General features: G+C 45.6%; 1 protein-coding gene across 2 annotated transcripts in view; it reads right to left on the bottom strand.

Annotated features, from left to right (window-relative positions):
• Positions 1 to 15211, bottom strand: part of GLB1 (galactosidase beta 1) — an 82665-nt gene that overhangs the window by 45953 nt on the left and 21501 nt on the right. For both annotated transcript variants that reach the window (XM_041734620.1, XM_041734621.1), the window contains exons 2-7: positions 14634 to 14803; positions 12802 to 12952; positions 12182 to 12242; positions 10108 to 10202; positions 3232 to 3412; positions 548 to 606 (exon numbers count right to left, since the gene is read on the bottom strand). In XM_041734620.1, coding sequence (XP_041590554.1) covers positions 548 to 606; positions 3232 to 3412; positions 10108 to 10202; positions 12182 to 12242; positions 12802 to 12952; positions 14634 to 14803 — 717 coding nt within the window. The remainder of the gene's footprint in view (positions 1 to 547; positions 607 to 3231; positions 3413 to 10107; positions 10203 to 12181; positions 12243 to 12801; positions 12953 to 14633; positions 14804 to 15211) is intronic.

Genomic DNA, 15211 nt, shown 5'->3' with positions numbered 1-15211 from the left:
ATCTCCTCCTTCGGGCTGCCTGTCCAGCATGCCAGAGAGCCTGTGCTCACCTGGCTGCCTGTCAGAAATGCAGAACCTCAGGCCCCACCTTGGGCCTCGTAGGTCATAGTCTCCATTTTACCAAGATTCCCGTGGGATTCATAAGTGCAATAAAGATGGATAAGCTCTGTCACAAGGAGCTCTCAAGAAACACAGTGCTGAGCTCAGATCCTGGCACTGCCACTCACCAGCTGTGCCACCCTGGGTCAGTGACACATTCTCTGAGCCTTGGCAAAAATGGAGTCAATGATACTACCTGTGAGAGTTACCATCAAGGCCAAAGGGGATGAAGCATGCAAGAGCACAGCCTGATTCATGGCAGGACTGTCACATTTGTCCCCATCTGTTCCACTCCAGCACAGGGCCGCAGTTTCCAGTAAGAGCATGGCTGTGTACAGAGGGCAATGCGCCCGCAATCCCATCAGCTGCTGACCCCACGGCTAGAAAAAGTAAGGACCCTTAGTGCAAACAACCACACCTCAACCCACACTTCACCCCCAATTCTCACCAATGGTCCTTTGGGCTCACTCTTTCTCTGGATTTGGAAAGCAGCAGTGATGTTGGCACCTGGAAATTATGAGAGTGAGAAAAGGTCAGTCATGGGAATGATAAGAAGTAGAAAGAGTTCTTCATAGATCTTCAGCCTGAAGCCCCACCTTCCCCCACATGCCCGTGGGGACACCTCTGAGCCAGCTGTCGGCTGCACCCTGGCCAGCCATCTGACGATGCATAGGGGCCATGGAGCACTGCTTCCTCCCTGAGGCATCTCCCTGGCCTCTCCTGACTGCACTGCCTCTGAAGATCATGTCATAGGCTTGGCTCCACCAAGTTTCCCCACGGCCTGGACATGTGTTTTGTGTTCTCTTTTCACGTGGACATTGGAGCTAGATGTTCCCTATAGGACGGGTTTGCTTTGAAGACACTTCTTTGCAGCCTGGGCTGCACCACACGCACAATACTGCCCAGTAATTAACAAAGCAAAGGGAAGGACATGGTCTAATGGTGTTGACACCTCAATAACAGCATATACTCTGATTCTGAATTTGTACATCATGAGCCATTCCAGGCTATGTGCCCTTTTTAAATAGTCATCAGGACGCCTGTGTGTGGGCTTGCTCCTGGTGTCTTCTTTCTCCCCCTTCCCTTTCTAAAGGGAATGAACCTCTTCTCTCCTTCAGTGACAGAGCAACCATGGGTAGCATTTCTCTGACCAGGGCAGGAGAGACCCTGGCCCCAAGCTTCACGATCCACTTCCCACAACAGGTACCCAGAGTGGAAATGATAGCAGCCAAGACCTCCAAATAACCCCTTGCTCTCTGTAAGCCCAGATTTTAAGAGAGAACATACTCATCAGGAGTGGAATCTCATTTATTTCATGGCTGTAAATGTCTCACTATTAAGCATCAGGTGGCATTCAGATTTCTCACCTCTGTTCTCATGAGCTTCCTCCCGTGACCTGACCCTGGGCACTGCCTCCATCCCACATACATGAATGAAGCTGCCATGAGCCCCACCTGCCTTGAATACATGGGCCTTCTAGTGGTCTATCCTTCAAGCCAGTGCTGTAGCCACTGTGCAATCACCCCACACTCACATAGTGCTGACAACAAACTTGGAATAACCTTCACAATGTTTCTCCCAACCAAAGAATACTGTGCTTCTTCATCACTGTGATGGGAAGCTTGCCAAAGCAGGAGGAAACCAGCATGCCACTTCCTTTGCTGCTCTTTGTAGACAAGTTATTTCATCACCTAATGCTTTCAGCAATGCACTATGTTTCTAGAAACACTCCATTCACTTAAAGCCAGTTCTCTTCTTTTTTGCCAATGTAGAGGAATCTCTTTAAAAATGCAACTTAATGGGGTACCTGGGTAGCTCAGTTGGCTAAGTGTCTCCCTTTGGCTCAGGTCATGATTCCAGGGCCTGGGATCGAGTCCCACATTGGGCTCCCTGTTCTGCGGGGAGCCTGCTTCTCCCTCTCCCTCTCCCTCTCCCTCTCCTGCTCCCCTTGCTTGTGCTCACTCGCTCTCTGGCAAATAAATAAATAAAATCCTTAAAAAACATAAATAAAAATGCAACTTCAGTTCTAGGTACATCCTCCTCAAGAAAAAGCCACTATTGGGTGTGCAATGTGGGTGGAGTGTCTCATACCTCAGCCAGAAAGGCATTGGGGTCTTTATGCTACTTGAAGAGTTAACATTTATTTTGAAATAATTTCAAACTTATAGAAGAGTTGTGAGAATAGGACAAAGAACTCATGCTCCTAAAGAACCAAGATTCCCAAATTGTTAATATTATGCTACATTTGCTTTATCAGGTTCTCTCTCTGAATACACTTATTTTTTTCTGAACCATTTATGAGTAAGTTGCAGACATGATGACCCCTAAATATTCCAGTGCACATTCCCTGTGTTTAAATAAACACAATTATGTAAAAAAAAAAACAACAACAGGAAATTAACATGGATACAATCCTATTACATAATCTACAGAATTGATTTAAAAAATTCTATTGTCCCAATAATGTCCTTTATAGCATGGAAAGGTAGAAAGCAAGCAAAAAAGTCCAATCTAGGATCCTTTACAGGAGCACATGCTGCCTGTAGGCATCATGTCCTTTATGAAAGCTGCTCTCAAAACATTTATTACAGCTTGGAGCTTCCTGGCCATGCTGTCCGCCCCCAGAACTTGTATGTGTGGAGCCTCTGCAGCATACACAGCACTAACCAGTCAGGGAAGACAACTTATGTGGCACCTACCAAACCACCTGCAGGCCGTCACGGTTCACAGTGTTGAGTTCCACAGAAAGAGAACGGAAGTGTAGGGAAGTTCCCTGCACTCCAGGACGGACAGGTCCACACTACCCGGCCAGCAGGTGACCTGAGGTGACAGCCCTGAAAGGCAACTGCTTCAGGCAGAGCTCCTGGCACCAGCCCTAGGAGACAGGGCTCCAGGCGAGCTTACCAGCGCTAAGAATGGAGCTCTTGTCTTAAAGGGTAGATCAGCTTAAATAAAATCTGTGCAGTAGAGGAGCGCTTTATTCACGATTCCACTTTACTTGTTACTTCGTAAAGTTTGAGAAATCTCGTTCAATTTACCCCCTTAAAACCCAGCTGCCCAGAGCGATTGATGGAGTTACCTGCCCATGCCTGCATGGCCTGAGCAGGGTTTTCTGTGATCACAAACACCAACCTGGTCCAAAGTCCACTGTGGCATAGAGGCCCTGCAGAGCCCCGCACTGCAGAAACTTTCCATTTGCCCCATCAGTGGTGAACAGAAGTACATCATTGCCCAGGTGGCGGTGGAAGAGCTTCTGCAGGAAACGCAGGTAGTCATAATCGCAGGTAAAGTAGCTGCCATATTCATTTTCAACCTGCAAATTAAAAAAGAGACAGGGAGATCAGGAGGGCCCAATATACTCATTCTCATGCAAGCTTTTGTTTGCAGACAATACCTGAACATCTGTGAGACAAGGCCCAAAGATTGCCAAAAATATTTCCTACACTTGATCCTCAAGGCTCATTTTTCAAAGAGCAACTCAGCATAAAAATTTACTTTCTACTACTTCCCACTCCACCAAAGTAGGAAAATCAAAACCCACCACGTCACCTTTGGGTTGCCGTGATGTTCTACTCTGTACTGGATCATAGGTACTTTAAATGTCACATAAATAAGAACTTCCCATGGTAAGATATTAGAAAATGGGAGGAAATGCAAAGAAAATAGGAAAATCGTGTGTTAATTCTATTACCCAGAAATAAGTGCTGTAAGCATTCTGGCTTAGTCTTTTTTTTTTTTTTTTTTTTTTTTAAGATTTTACTTATTTATTTGAGAGAGAGAGAGAGAGAGAATGAAAGAGAGCATGAGAGGGAGAAGCAGACTCCCCCCCCCCCCCCCCCCCCCCCCAGGGGAAGGAGCCAGATCCCAGGGCCCAATCCCAGGACCCTGAGATCATGACCTGAGCCAAAGGCAGACACTTAACCCACTGAGCCACCCAGGCGCCCCCTGGCTTAGTCTTCCAGATTTACACACATACATACATCCTAAAGTCATTGTTCTCTGTTCTCAAAACTGGTATCATATTACTTGCACCAGGTATAGCATTAGTTTTGCACCTTGACACATTATGCAAAATGTCCACAGGAACAACGAGGGCAAATGCTGGATAAAGATTTACCATCACTTACTGATCTACTGTCAAACAGGGCGTTTCTCCTTTTGTACTTGATCACCAGTGTTCAGTCTGTGTTCAATAGCATCAGTGGTTTTCAACCAGGGGTTATTTTTCCCCCCAGGGAACGTATGACAATGTCTGCGGATATTTTTGGTTGTCACAACCCGGGGCGGGGAGGGTGGGGAGCGTGTGCTGCTGGCACCCTAGTGGGTAGAGCGGCCAAGGGATGCTTCTAAACATCCTATTTGTCAGCCTCCACAACAAAGAATTATGGCAAAAGTCCTGAGGGTGGGAGACTGCTCTGAGGCATGCATTCTTGATGGGGGAGGACAGCAGGCCCAAGGAAGTGAAAATTGATTCTCTCTCTTTTTAAAATATTTTATTTATTTCTTCATTTGAGACACAAAGAGAGGCAGAGACACAGGCAGAGGGAGAAGCAGGCTCCATGCAGGGAGCCCAATGCGGGACTCAATCCCAGGACCCCGGGATCACAACCAGAGCCAAAGGCAGACGCTCAACCGCTGAGCCACCCAGGTACCCCAAAATGGATTCTTACAGGAGAAAAGAATAGCTTACTCTTTTTTATCTGTAAAGCAGAGACATACAGTAGGTGGGAGGTATCAAAATTTCGTGGGAAGACAGAAAAAAATATCTAAGGAGGCTCTTTAGGGGTAACAATGAAATAAAGGTTAAGGAACATTCCTCTAATGCAACAAAACAAGTGACCTTCAACTCTACCTAATACATCAAGGAATCTCAGAGGTATAACATTGAGAGAAGGAAGCACTGCATTGAGAAATACAGCCAATGTTTCCCCCCATAGAAAATTCACAATAGTCACAACCAAACTATAAAGTCTGGGTACGGGATCCCTGGGTGGCGCAGCAGTTTAACGCCTGCCTTTGGCCCAGGGCGCGATCCTGGAGACCCAGGATTGAATCCCATGTCGGGTTCCTGGTGCATGGAACCTGCTTCTCCCTCTGCCTATGTCTCTGCCTCTCTCTCTCTCTGTGTGTGACTATCATAAATAAATAAAAATTAAAAAAATAAAGTCTGGGTATATTTACAGGTAGTAAAAATATAAACAAAATCAAGAACCTAATGGCCACAAAGGTCAGGACAGTGGGAAGAAGTCATGAAGGACACCTGGGAAACTTCTTGGGTTCTGGTCACATGCTATTTCCTATCTCACTTGGATGGTGGTCACGTGGGTGTTGTTATTCTAATGCATCATTATACTACACCTTTGAGTTATACTTCACAATCTTACAAAAATGAAGAAAAAAAAAAAAAAAGCCCGGCCATAAAGCTTCAACCTGCACATAATGCAAAATAAATTTTTCTGATCCTGGGGATCCAAAGTCATTAAACATAAGCACAAGAAATCATGAGCCACCCCCCCACCATCCCCACCCCCACCAAAAGAGGCACCTGGCCTGATGGTGACTGGGGGAGATGAGTGAGGAAGCTTCCCTGGAGGGGCTGCCCAAGGTAGCTCTAGAGGGAAAGGAAATGATTCAGGGAAGAGGACAGGCAGGGAGGACTCCTGCAACAGGTGGCCTGTTTCTCCTAAATGGCCAGTAGCTTCATGTGGCCTGTGGACAGTCAGGGAACAGGCATGGGGCAGTGAAGGATGGAGATGAGCTAACTGCCACCATCATTCTCTGCAGAGTACTGCTGCCCAAATAGTTTAATGAATGATGGTTTTCCCAGAGAGAGGGGATCCCTTTGATAATACTTTCATGTTACAGGTTCAAGAAGCAAAACAGACGGTAGCGAGTATGCCCAGCACCAAGAGCTTCACTGGTCATGAAACCACCTTGAAAAAGGAGCAGACTTTCTCACACTCACACAAAACTTCCCTGGAGCAACTGCTCCTGGAACTTTGATTGGTCCCACAGGGGTCGCTGTGGGAATAATTGGAAGCAATGCTAAGAAAAGCTTTGCAAATACCGGCAAGATACTTTCCTCTTCATTTTCTTTTTTTCCCTTCTTTTCATAAGATCTACTTAAATGGCCATGTGTTCCTTTGTCATTTGGCCATCCAGAAGTTCAGAGCTAGTTCCAGGGCCAGTTCTAGCAAGTAGGTGGGCCTGGAGCCTCTGATCCTTGTGTTCCTTTCTGCCTACCACCACATCCCAACCCAAAGCTCATTTAGGGTCACTGATTTTTTTTGAGTTAACTACCCATTATCAGGATTATTATTACTACCCATTATCATGATTGTACCTTAAAATATACAGGCTTGCAATAAATGCATAAACACAATTAGGCTAGGTTTTTAGAAAAAAAGGTCCACATTTGCACGGCAGCTCAGAGCTGTGGTCACGGGCACAGGCTTCGGAAGCCCAACTGTCCACATGCAAGTGCCAGCTCTGCATTTCTCAACCGTGGGGCTCCACCTATGAAACAGCTCCATCTGTGGGAGGCCCATGAGCTGCCCTCATTGGGCTGTTATGAGGATTAACTGAGTCAACCTGTGAATCCCTGGCACCCAGTAAGTGCCCAAAAAGCTAGCAACTCAGAGCACGCTCACATTCTATGTTCAAGTCAGTTAGAGAGAAACAGAGGTGGTACATAGACAGGGAGGGTGAGAGGAACAACACACAGATGAGGGCTTGGAGGACTCACAGACAAAGGCATAGTGAGATTCAGAGGAATGCTTGATTTTTCTAGAGTAAGGGGTCAACCTTTTCAGTAAAGGACCATAGAGTAAATATTTTAAGCTTTGTGGCCACATGTCTCTCTGCACTGCTGAACTCTGCTACTGATGTGCAAAAGCAGCCACAGATCACACACGAACGGCTGGACATGGCTAGGTGCCAACATCCCTTTATTTACAAAAACAGGCCGTTGGGGCACCTGGGTGGCTCAGTGGTTGAGCATCTACCTTCAGCTCACGGTGTGATCCTGGCATCCCCACAGGGAGCCTGCTTCTCCCTCTACGTCTCTGCCTCTCTCTGTGTGTCTCTCATGAACAAACAAATAAAATCTTTAAAACAAAAAACAAAAAAACAGGCCGTCATGGGTCCTTGTTATAGAGTCACCATCTCATCCTGTAAGCTCCTTTATGAAGCAACAAGGCACTGCGGACTTCTAAAGTTGGTGATCTCACACAACATCAGGTAGAAGCAGGGCTGTTACCTCATGACAAATACCCTATAAATTGGATGAAGCAAAGTTGTGGGTGAAAGGTCCCCACTCCCAATTATTGTCACCTTGGATATTAATAGGCATTTGTGGCTTTCCTTATTTTAGGTGTGGTCTTGGTAAAAATGGAGATAAATATCCACATAGGCAAAACAGCTTAGGTGGTGCTGGTTTAGCTAATCTTTCCAGAAGAGAAGACTTGCATATATGGCTGAATCACGGTCCAGGCTGGGCTCTCTGCACCTCTAAGATAGCAATCTCATGTGCCTGTGGACACATGGGCAGGGTCTCTTCAAACTCTCCAGGCACCCAGACAGAGCACCAACACTGTGAACAGAGTAAAGCCATCACTTTGCCCTAGGCCTGAATGAAGATAGAGACAGAAAGCTCTGCATACCAAAATACTGTCTACCAAAACCAACTCTCTAACCTATCGGATTCTATTCCATCCCAGAACTGCTTGGTAAGCGTGTGAGGCATACCCACGTGTGGCGTGACCTTGTGGCTGCCAGCCACACACATGGGGAGCAGAAGAGAAGGGAGACATCTGTGGTCAGAGGTGAAAGCAAACAGACTGCCCTAAGTACCTCACAAACGGAGGCACCAACAGAGATTCTGAGAGTCACGTGGACGCCAAGTACTACAACTGGGAAGGCTTCCAGACAGAGTGCCTAAGTGGACTGCAACTTAAATGCCAAGATGCCACCATGAATTTGGTATACAGTACAAAGAATTTTTAATGATATGAAAAAATGCTTATGACATAAGACTAAAGTAAGAGAAGTCAGATAAGGGATGCCTGGGTGGCTCAGTGGTTGAGCATCTACCTTTGGGTCAGGGTGTGATCCCGGGGTTCTGGGATCAAATCCTGTATTGGGCTCCATGCAGGGAGCCTGCTTCTCTCTCTGCCTATGTCTCTGCCTCTGTCTATTGTGAATAAACAAATAAAATCTTTAAAAAAAAAAGAAAAATCAGATAAGAAACAAGTCACACAGTTTAAACTGACTCTATAAAAAGAAATTTTTTAGGGGATCCCTGGGTGGCTCAGCGGTTTCGCGCCTGCCTTTGGCCCAGGGCGTGATCCTGGAGTCCCAGGATCAGGTCCCGTGTCGGACTCCCAGCATGGAGCCTGCTTCTCCCTCTGCCTGTGTCTGCCTCTCTCTCTCTCTCTCATTCTCTCTCTCTATCATAAATAAATAAAAATAAATCTTAAAAAAAAAAGAAATTTTTTAAAGTCATGGAAAAGAATTCAAAGAAATCTCTCCATAATATAAAGAGCTTTGCTTCTGGCTCCTGACATTTAAGTGACAATTATGGTTTTTCTGTTTTCTTATATTTTTTTGTACTTCCCATACTTACTTGTTTATTTAGGAATCAAGGGGCAAATGGACAAGCAGCTGGAGGTCTGAGAGGTGGAGGAGGAGGGGGGGGAGGAGGCTGAGTCCCCTGGGAGGACCCACAGTCAAGTTTAGGTCAGCCTAGGCTGCCAAGGATGCATACAAGAAAAGCCCCCATTGCAGCCAACTTTGTACTCCTCTGTGGAGTTCATATCTGATTATACCTTTTGTGGCATTTCAAAAACCAAAAGGTAAGAAAAGTTGTGACCAAAATTAAAAGAGAGTTGGCAAGAAGCAGAGACTAAAAAATGAGAAAGACTAAAGAAAAGCTGAGGTTAAGAGAAAGGAAGAAGACCCAGTCATGCAAAGACACAGTCAAGTGGCAGCCTTGAAATCTTCGTACAGAAAAATGGGCTCCTCTGAGCTTAACCAGTACAGACTCAAGACAGGTGGAGGAGCATTCAGCGCTACCTGGACATCCCTCAGGAGCAGCAACCTGGCCTCTCTTCCCCGTGCAGTGTCGGAATGGTCACTCTGGCCAGGCCTGCCTTCTCCTTGCTTCATTCAACCTACACCTGCAGAGCAAGAAAGTGCCCATGCTCCCTTTCCACAGTGACCATGCCTATGACTGTCCATAACAGTGTTCATAAGAAGGAAATCTTGCCCACGCTTCTGTAGGGACTGCCACACTGCCACCCTTTGTTGTTTCAGGATGCAGCCAGTTTTACATGTATTCCTTGGCAAGTGACTAGTGAGCATCATTTAATGTTTTACCTATGTAATTCGGCAAACACCACAAATTGTTGCAAGTCAAGTGTCCCAATTTTTCATGTGGAAAATACTTGGCACATGATATACCCCACAATTTACCAGTCTTTGCAGAGCAAAGAACAGATGGAAGAAGGAGAGTGGGGGCAGGAAGCGGGAGAGGAACCATGGTGGCCCCAATTCACCACATCCTCTTTCCTTCCTAGCATGAACTAACAGCCTAACCAGTGCAGACACCAAAGCATTTCAATCTGTTCTGCATCCCTGCAGCCAGAGACAACATGGTACTAGAGAAAGAAGACACAGGCCACAGGATCAGTGGACCTACAGTGCCATCCTGATTCTGCCATCTGCAGCTGGGTGTCCTTGGCCAAGTCACTCAACCTCTTTGAAGTTCTTCTTTTAAAAGAGACGGTGGTTGGAATAATTGAATAGCACCAATAGGGCAGTCAGCACATTCTGGTATACAGCAGGCATTCAAATGATAATGCCTCCCCAAAATGCAACTTAAATAAAATCACCAGCTGTGGCATTGCCTCGTAAAGAAACAGACTTATAAAGCTCATATCTGCATCACTCTTGGATATACTGAGGATGGATGAAAGCCTTCCCCTACCACCTGCTCATGTCTGAGGTTACCTGCATGGTTATAATCGGCCCTCCATTCTGATAGAGGAGAGGCTTCATCTTGGGCAGGAGGACTCCCAACCATTTGTCCACAGCTGCAAGGTAATCTGCAAAACAAGACAGGTTTAACTCCATTCCACATCCTTTTGTGCAAACAGACACAAGGCCGCCCTAGAGCTGGCAGCTGAGACCAGGATATGCTGGATTCAGCAATTACCTGAAATGCGGTAGCTGCATGCACTACAATCTGATAGAATTGTCCTGCAAAGAGCCGTCTCCTCAATGAACTCTCAGCGGACAAAGCAGTATGCACGTTATCTGTTCCCGCTACTATACACCAAGCCTGGAGTGCAGAAGGCATCCAGCCCATGTTTGTTGAATGAAGAAAAGAGTGCCTGAATGGTGTGTCTTTCTGTCATAGAAGGATGGGTTGTTATTCCTTTTTATTTTATTAATTAATTTATTTATTTATATTTAAATTCAATTTAGCTAACATATAGTGTGTTAGTTTCAGAGGTAGAATTCAGTGAGTCATCAGTTGCATATAATACCTGGTGCTCATTATATCACATGCCCTCCTTAATGCCCATCACCAGTTACCCCATCCCATAATGCACTTCCACTTCAGCAATCCAATTTGTTTCCTAGAATTAAGTTTTGTGGTTTGTCTCCCTCTCTGTTTTCATCTTATTTTTCCTTTCCTCCCCCTATGTTCATGTGTTTTGTTTCTTAAATTCCACATCTGAGTTAAATCATGGGGTATTTGTCTTTCTCTGACTGACTTATTTCGCTTAGCCTAACACCCTCTGGTTCCATCCACATCATTGCAAATGGCAAGATTTCATCCTTTTTGATGGATGAGTAATATTTCAGTGTGTGTGTGTGTCTGTGTGTGTGTGTGTGTGTGTGTGTGTACCACCTCTTTATCCATTCATCTGTTGATGGAAATCTGGGCTCTTTCCATAGTTTGGTATTGTAGACATGGCTGCTATAAACACTGGGGTGCATGTGTCCCTTTGGATCACTGTTTCTCCAAAGAAGACATGCAAATGGCTAATGGACACATAAAAAGATGTTCAACATCGCTTGGCATCAGGAAAATATATGCCTAAACCACAATGAGATACCACTTCATACCAGTCAGAGTGGCTAAAATTAACCACTCAGGAAACAACAGATGATGATGAGTATGTGGAGAAAGGGGAACCCTCCTACACTGTTGATGGGAATGCAAGCTGATGCCACCACTCAAGAACAGCATGAGGTTCCTCAAAAAGTTAAAAATAGAACTACCCTACGACCTAGCAATTGCACTACTAGGTATTTTTCCTTTTTATTTTTTTCTTTTTAAAATTAAGTTCTAATATATTATATATTTACATTGACAAATTATATATCTACATTGAAGTACATATTTTGTAAAGTTGCCATAAGAATGAAATGAGATAGCACATGTGGAAACTTAATAATGTATTAAGAGTGGAAAACAGGAGGGTCATATCCTAAGAAGGAAGTATATGTAGAGCATAGTACACTAGCCATTTGCACAATAAATTTAATCAATGTTAGCTGCTCCTATGACCATCTCCAACACTAGCATTACCAAGAGAAACTGAAGTCTTCTGAAGACAGAAATTCAGCTAAATGAGATCTCTGATCAGTCAGGGTTTACAGCCAAAATAACTTCCAGTTGTTTAAAAAGACAAGAAAAAGACATAATTTACAGATAACTCTGTAAAAGCAGACAAATGAATTGCCATTTTGATTAGCTAGATGCTATCACCAGCCATGTAATTTATTGAGAAAGTAGGAAGAGAAAGCATTAAAGTCAGTTGGTAAACCACAAACAGGGCCAAATGCCAGTTCAAAGGTACTGGTTTATCGGCAAGATCTGGTCAAATAGTTCAAATGAGCCTTATTTCCTACATATTGAGTGTTTGCAGTGGACAGTGATTAATACTCACAGTTCCAGTAAGCTTTCAGAGGTGTTTGTACAGAAGCACCCCAGCCTTCAAAATACCTGATGCTTCTGAATAAAATGTCAAAAGACATTATAAATTCTCTCAAGACATCTGTAACAACTTACCTGGATCAGAAGAACGGAGAATAATAGATTCTTTTAATAATAGCCAAGCAGGTAATCCTCCCTACAATGGGGGTGGTGGGTGAAAAGAAGAAGACAGGAGTCATTATAAGGTCTCATGGTGGGGGTGGGGGAAAGGACTTACTCTCAGCAGTGAGGAAAAAGGAGGAAAGCTTCATGGAGGAGGGGTATTCGAACTGGGCTTTCTGGTTTATAACTTTCAAGGAGATAAGAAATTATAACACACTGAAAGTCAGATGACTTCACATGAATGCAATGTTTGAAGAATCAGAGCCTTTACAAAGATCATTCCAATTAACTTCACAACTACCCCATGAGGCAGACAGCCCATACCATGAACTGCTTTTTACAACGGGGAAAGTGAGCTATGTGAGTGAGCACAGAGAGAAGGACACAGGCCTTCTGACCCTCACCGGTTCCTCTCTGCTGAGGCACCTCCTAGGGTAAAGGTCACCTGTGCAGGCTACAGTCACAGGCTCAGTGTTATCTGGAATTAGAGACTTATTTAAACTGCTCTAGCTTACTGTCCCCCAGATCCCTGCCCATCAGCCCACCCCTGTCAGGGGCACCAGCCAGGTAGAGCCCGGCCCAGCCATACTCACCATGTCCCACTCTGCACAGATATAGGGTCCCGGCCTCAGGATGACCAGCAGTCCCAGCTCATGGGCCAGCTTAATAAAATATTCCACATCCTGCTCCCCAGAAAACTGGTACTGTCCTGGCTGGGGCTCGTGAAAGTTCCAGGGCACGTACCTGCCAAGACACACACAGTCCCTTGTTGGAAATAAGTAAAAAATCCAGATGTCCTGTGTGAATTTCTGAACTGGCAGTAGAAGTGTCAACCCTCAGACACTCACACGGCTCCCTCTGGCAGGCCTCTGGGAAGCAGGCCTTGTCTCGAGTTTTCTCAGTGGTTATGAAAGTGAACCAAACTTGGTGGGGGACACTTTCAAGTTTACGACCCACCAAGAATGCCTATTCCTTTTTTTTTTTAATTTTTTTTATTATTTATTTATGATAGTCATACAGAGAGAGAGAGAGGCAGAGACACAGGCAGAGGGAGAAGCAGGCTCCATGCACCGGGAGCCCGACGTGGGATCCGATCCCGGGTCTCCAGGATCGCGCCCTGGGCCAAAGGCAGGCGCCAAACCGCTGCGCCACCCAGGGATCCCAGAATGCCTATTCCTATTTAATGACTTAAAAAACCCACAGAATCACACAAACATGAATTACTACTATGTAAAGGTTATGTATGCTTGTGGAAGGTCCAGGAAAATGAAAATATCTATGCTAAGGCAATAAGAGGGATACTTATTTTTTGGAAAATGTTTTTTTAAGAATAATTTTAAAAACTCCTAATCCCTGTGTCTTCTTGCAAAAGATTTTGTCAGGAGGTAAAGCAACAAAACACTTTTAACAGTTCCCCTGGCTGCCTTTAGCAGAGGCCACAAATTGAAATAGGAAGCCACCCAGTGTGCCATCACAAAGGTCTCTTGGGTGACCCCACAGCTTTGGGGCTCTCTGGGACAGGCAGCCTCTGTTCAAACACAGGTGGGTCCTGGGTGCCCTTGGAATCTTCCTCTGCACTTCTCATCCCTTATCTTGATGAGGCTATCAGCAATCCTCATCAGTAGTGCAGAAAACAGAGCAGCCAGCCACCCCAACATTCCCCCCCCCAATTAGTCACCTCACAACAGGAGAGATGAGGCGAGATAGTTATTGAGGTCATTCTGAAACTCCAGGCTAGAGTTACCCCACAGAACCACAAAGAGAAACTGGGTTTCGGGAGTCTACCAAGATGCCCCCAAGAGCTGGGAGATGCCATGGCTGCCTACAAACTTTCAAATTCTAGAGAGACCTCTGGCCAAACATAGGCACTCGGGGAAATTTCAGCTTCACCAGCTGTAAACGGGAATGAAGAAACAGCATCCTTCATGTAAAGTGCCCTGTACACAGTAAATGCTCAATCACCAGTATTCCCCTTTGCCTTTTAAAAATTTATTTATTTATTTATTTGGATTATTTATTTATTTATTCATTCATTCATTCATTCATGAGAGAGAGAGAGAGAGAGAGAGGCAGAGACATAGGCAGAGGGAGAAGCAGGCTCCTCGTGGGGAGCCTAATGCAGGACTCAATCCCGGGACCCTAGGCTCACGACCTGAGCTGAAGGCAGGTGCTCTACCACTGCGCCACCCGGTGTCCCTCTGCTTTGCCTTTTTAAGCTGATATTCATTTTATGATTTCCAGTGACAAAGTTCATGATCGGAAGATGGGCCAACGGAACTCATGCCAAGCCCCTCCCAGAGCACCAGGTTACGCTGTGTCCGTCCTGAGGAATGAGACAGCGAGCTGCACTGAGGGATCCAGCTGCTCTCTCTCTCCAGGTATGGGTGTCTAGGCCCAGGTGAGAGCCCAGCGCCCTCTTACTTACGTCTGGATGGCATTCAGCCCAGCCATCTTCATCTTCAGCAGCCGGTCCTTCCAGTAGAAGCGGGGCACGCGGGAATAGTGAATGCTTCCTGAAATGTAGCGGAAGGGCTGGCCGTCCTTCAGGAAGCGGTTGTGGCTGTAGTCAATTGTGAATGTCCTCTGGGAAGCATTCTGCAGAGCAAGGATGGGACCACATGAGAACTCTATCTTCTGCGTTTCAGAAGCTGACTTCCTGACTAGGGCAAGTGGTTCCCTGCCTATTTCATTTGTGGAATATGCAGATGGAGTTAATGCCTGGCTTCAGGGCTATAAAACAAACCATGGCTCGGTCACTGGCTAATGCACTCAGACAACAGAAATCATTGAGGAGGACCATGTGCATCAGGATCCCAAAGGGTTTGCGTTCCAGAGGCCAGCACTAATCTGACCATGGGCAGCTGAGACACAGAACTTCTATTCCCAAAGAGAAAACCCTCCTCGAGGTGACTCCTTCCTTGGTACAGCAAAGCCCAGTGTGTTGGGAATAGAATACATACGGACACACCCTCCCTCCCTGGCTGTGACTTGTTGGAGCATGGG

The sequence above is a fragment of the Vulpes lagopus genome, chromosome 19 (assembly GCF_018345385.1).
Source record: "Vulpes lagopus strain Blue_001 chromosome 19, ASM1834538v1, whole genome shotgun sequence".
Classification (NCBI taxonomy): Eukaryota; Metazoa; Chordata; class Mammalia; order Carnivora; family Canidae; genus Vulpes; species Vulpes lagopus.
The sequence above is the reverse complement of the archived record's forward strand: the minus strand, read 5'-3'. Positions and strand labels throughout refer to the sequence as shown.